The 4566-nt window shown below is 60.5% G+C and overlaps 2 protein-coding genes across 2 annotated transcripts in view; both read left to right on the top strand.

The window, feature by feature from the left end:
* The window catches only part of CELA1 (chymotrypsin like elastase family member 1), a 1850-nt gene extending 937 nt beyond the window's left edge, over nt 1-913 (top strand). The window contains 4 exon segments of the mRNA XM_019474347.1: nt 1-103; nt 396-541; nt 630-779; nt 896-913. The exon segment at nt 1-103 is cut by the window's left edge and continues 34 nt beyond it. Coding sequence (XP_019329892.1) covers nt 1-103; nt 396-541; nt 630-779; nt 896-913 — 417 coding nt within the window.
* An 818-nt stretch (nt 914-1731) lies between these two features.
* The window catches only part of BIN2 (bridging integrator 2), a 5660-nt gene continuing 2825 nt past the window's right edge, over nt 1732-4566 (top strand). The window contains exons 1-7 of the mRNA XM_009288151.1: nt 1732-1809; nt 3144-3224; nt 3386-3440; nt 3658-3752; nt 3924-4019; nt 4102-4209; nt 4300-4461. Coding sequence (XP_009286426.1) covers nt 1732-1809; nt 3144-3224; nt 3386-3440; nt 3658-3752; nt 3924-4019; nt 4102-4209; nt 4300-4461 — 675 coding nt within the window. The remainder of the gene's footprint in view (nt 1810-3143; nt 3225-3385; nt 3441-3657; nt 3753-3923; nt 4020-4101; nt 4210-4299; nt 4462-4566) is intronic.

Genomic DNA, 4566 nt, shown 5'->3' with positions numbered 1-4566 from the left:
GCCCCCCGGACCAGCTAGGTGCAACTGGCGGTCCTGCCCCGGGAGGGGTCCATCCTGTCCAACAACTACCCCTGCTACATCACGGGCTGGGGTCTCACCCGCAGTGAGTGCCAACGGGTCTCCCCAGCCCTAAATCACCCAAAAAATGTGGGAAACGTGGGGAGCTGAATGATATTTTTAAGCCCTTTGAGGTCCCAGGAGGCATCACACAGGGCTTCGCTCCAGGCATGGAGATGCCCCATGTTGGGTGGGGTTGTACCAAGGTTTTGGGGGGGATTTTATGCAGGAAAAGGGGCTCGATGGCGGCTACAGGCTCTGCTTTGGTGAGGGGGGAGTTTGCCGAGTCTCGCAGGTCTTTGCCGGTATGGCATTAACCAGCGCTTGGTTTCATGCAGCCAACGGGCAGCTCTCCAGCGTCCTGCTGCAGGCGTACCTGCCCGTGGTAGACTACCAGATCTGCTCCAGCCCCTCCTACTGGGGCTCCACCGTCAAGACCACCATGGTCTGCGCCGGCGGTGACGGCATACGCTCCGGCTGCCAGGTATGACCCCCAACATCCCGCTTTCCCCCCCGGCATCCCACCGCCATCCCCATTTCTCCCATCTCATATGGGTTCCTCGGTCCGGCAGGGCGATTCGGGCGGTCCCCTGCACTGCGCGGTGAACGGGCAGTACCAGGTTCACGGCGTCACCAGCTTCGTCTCCAGTCTGGGCTGCAACGTCGAGCGCAAACCCACCGTCTTCACCCGCGTCTCTGCCTACATCTCCTGGATGACGAGCGTAAGGCGATGGCGGGGCTCGGGCAGCCAGGGGCTGAGAACTGGCGCTACCATTGCACCGATGCACCGGCTCTATCCCTCTGCTCGGCTCAACCATTGCCCTTCTTCTCCTTCCAGGTGATGGCCCAGAACTGAGCGGTGGCAGGAGAGGAGCCCGGTCCCCGGCTCGGGCGATGGACATCATCTTCCCCCACCTTTTGGTCGGAAGGGTTTAAAACCCATAGCCAGTGTCAATAAAATCTGTTCCTCTCTCTGGCACGCTGGTGGATGCTTTGCCCCACAACCCGGCAATCCTTTCTCCTCCAAGCCTCAGCATCCTTTTCCCCTCCCATATTCCAGAGCATCCCCTTGGCCGCGTCCCGCCTCTTCCTCGCACCTTAGGAAAGAGCTGTGGGGAAAAGCGACCGGCCTCACGCTCTCGGGGCAGCCAGAAAGTCCTCGGGATAACGGGAAAGGAGAAAATGCTGCAAATCCCCTCTGTGAGCAGCGATGCAGCTCCTTGGGGATGCAGGGGGGATGCAGGGGGATCCAGTTGGGATTTTTCCCTGCCACTAGCTCCATTTCTCTTCCAAAACCGACCTCCTTTGCAATGAGAGATGTTGGATTTGGTGGCTGTTACTGCCTCGCCCCACCGCTGCATCCTGGAGGAGCCGACTGTGCCACAACCCCACCTGGCATGGGGATAAAAAGCCAGCACTGAAATTGCACCAAAATCCAAATTTAACCCCAAAACCAGATGCTTGTGGAAGAATTACGAGATGGGTGCAGGTTTCCCATCACCCATTTGGCCCACCCATGTCGCTGGGTGCACGGGGGGAGCCTTTCCGGGGGGGGAGCGCGGTGGGGGGGGCCCGGGTGCTCGGCGGATGCCAGCAGCTGCCTCGCCTTGAACTTCCTCCGTAGCAAACATCAAACCGCAGTGCGCGGCTGCGAGCAGGAACCGAGCTGCAGCCATGGCAGAGGGCAAGAGCGGGGGAGCCGGGCTCTTTGCCAAGCAGGTCCAGAAACGGTTCAGCCGGGCGCAGGAGAAGGTACGGCGCGATGGGGGGGCCCGGGTGCTCGGCGGATGCCAGCAGCTGCCTCGCCTTGAACTTCCTCCGTAGCAAACATCAAACCGCAGTGCGCGGCTGCGAGCAGGAACCGAGCTGCAGCCATGGCAGAGGGCAAGAGCGGGGGAGCCGGGCTCTTTGCCAAGCAGGTCCAGAACCGGTTCAGCCGGGCGCAGGAGAAGGTACGGCGCGATGCCCAGCCCCAAAACCCCTTCCTTTATTTTACTCTTTAATTTTTTTCTACTGCGGTGCTGAGGGGGTGGCACAACAGGCACCACTCAGCACCCACGGGTGCTCATAGGGTGTTAATTTGGGCGCTTCTGGGTCAACGTCATCGTTGCTCCAAGGCTTTGGGCTTGATGGCATCTCCCCAAGTCCCCCAAGCTGCTTTGGCAGCTGCTGGGTTCTCCAAAAGTGGGATTTTTTTCCACCCAAAACGCCTTCCGGTAGTTACGGAGGGACCGTGCGCTGCTGGCACAGGGTCCCTTGGGCTGGCCAGAGGTGACAGTCCCCAGCGGGACCCAATGTGGGGATGGTCCCAGGAACGCTGGCGTAGCCCGCACCGGCCGCGCAGGAAGCGAGGGGGAAGGGCTCCGGAAGCAGGCAGAAGCGGGGCGATTCTCAGCTGTTTTGGGGCGGTTCAGAGGCGTCTTTTTCCCTTTCTCTCTCCAAAAAAGCAGGCAGCGACTCCCATTTTGGGGGCGATGCGAAGCCCCCCCCCCAAACCAAACTCAACCCACGCACTCCCGGGTTTCCTGGCTGGGGCTTGGTGCTAAATTCAGCTCCCCCGCGGCCGTATCAGCCCAGGCCAGGCCCCGGCCCCTTCCTGGGGGGGTCAAACTCTTCCTGGACACCCCAAAGCTTCCTCCTGAGTGGCCCTGGCCCCACCGCGCTCCTGCGATGGTGGCTCCAGAGGCAGCCTTCAGCCCGCAGACCATCCTCATCCTCAGCACGGTGTCACCGGTGCCCAGTGAGGCAGCACCCAGGGCTTTGCCTGCCCCCATAGTCACGTGCACGGATGTTTTGGGGTACATAGGGCTGTACCTACAGGGTTTTATAGGGTAGGGTGATGGGTTAGCACCCAAAAAGTCACCGTTTTCCTCTAAAAAAATAAAAGCACCAAAGGATACGCCGGAAGTTTTGCATCCCCCATCCCAATCACTGCTCGGCATCGGCTCCGCCAGATCCTCAGCATCCCCCCAAGCGCAGTTTTTTCCAGGGCTGACCCTGATCCCCGCCAACAGGTAGAGCCCGGTGGGCAGCGCCGAGCTCGGGGCTGACGGCTTTTCCCACATCTCCATCTCTCTCCATCCCAGGTTTTGCAGAAATTGGGCAAAACGGTGGAAACCAAAGACGAGCAGTTCGAGCAAAGCGCGTACAACTTCCACCTGCAGCAGGTCACACCGGGGAGCGGGGAAGCAGGGGGATGGGGACACCCCTACACCAGCCCTTGACCCCGCTGTCTCCCGGGGTCCCTCCGTCCCCGCCGGGCTCGTGGAAATCACCGTGAGCCCTCAGGAACAGCCCTGACCTGTCCCCTCGCCGCATTGCTTTGCAGAACGAAGGCAATAAACTCTACAAAGACCTCAAGGCTTTCCTTGGCGCAGTGAAAGGTACGGCACCCCGTCCCCCTAAATACGCTGGGAAAACCCCGAGGGCACCACGGAGGAGCTGGGAGGGGGTTGAGCGTTGTTGCATTTTCTTATCTGGAATAAGAAATAATAAGAAATAATAAGAAATAGAGTAAGAAATAATAAGAAATAGTAAGAAATAATAAAAATTAATAAATAATAATAAATAATATTTTTGCATCCCCTGGCTGGGCTGCAGTGATGCACGAGAGCTCCCGGAAAGTGGCCGAAACACTGCAGGAGATTTACAGCACCGACTGGGACGGTCACGAGGAGCTGAAAGCCATCGCAGCTGTGAGCCCCTCGTGCCCCCGCTGTCCCCAAGGGTCCCCCTCGAGCAGCAGGGGGGCCGGCGAGCTGAGGGGCACGGGGGCCCTGAGGCAGCAGCCCGGCACGTACGGCCGGAGGGGAGGCTGGGGGAGGAATCCAGGCATTATACCCGTCCCCCTTTTTTCCACCCCGCAGAGTAATGACCTCCTGTGGGACGACTACGAGGCGAAGCTGGCCGACCAAGCCCTGCGGTTGATGGAGAACTACCTGGCTCAGTTCGGGGACTTTAAGGTACCGCCCCGTGCGCGATGCTGGGTGGGGGGGACGGGGACGGGGGGGAGCCGGATCCTGGCTCACCTTGCCCCCTGTGCAGGAGCGCATCGCCAAGCGGGGCCGTAAGCTGGTGGACTACGACAGCGCCCGGCATCATCTGGAAGCTCTGCAAAGCGCCAAGAAGAAGGACGAGGCAAAAATCGCCAAGGTCGAGCCTCCCGCAGGACCCCCGCCTGGCACAGCCCCCCATGCCCCAGCCGTGCCGGCAAAGCCATGGCCCTCCCTTCCCTCCCCACAGGCCGAGGAGGAGTTTAATAAAGCCCAAGCGGTGTTTGAAGACCTGAATAGGGACCTTCGGGAGGAGCTGCCGGTTCTGTATGGCAGGTACTGGGGGTGTTGCTGGGGCTGGGGGACATCACGGGGCTGGGGGACTTTGCAGGGGATGGGGGACATTGCAGGGGCTGGGGGATATTGCAGGGCTGGGGGACATTAAAGGGACTGGGGGACATCATCACAGAGACTCGGGGACATCACAGGGCTGGGGGACATCGCAGGAGCTGGGGGG

Source organism: Aptenodytes forsteri, unplaced genomic scaffold (genome assembly GCF_000699145.1).
Source record: "Aptenodytes forsteri isolate BGI_AS27 unplaced genomic scaffold, ASM69914v1 Scaffold441, whole genome shotgun sequence".
NCBI classification, from domain to species: Eukaryota; Metazoa; Chordata; class Aves; order Sphenisciformes; family Spheniscidae; genus Aptenodytes; species Aptenodytes forsteri.
Note: the sequence above shows the minus strand (reverse complement) of the source record. Positions and strands in the feature narration are given on the sequence as shown.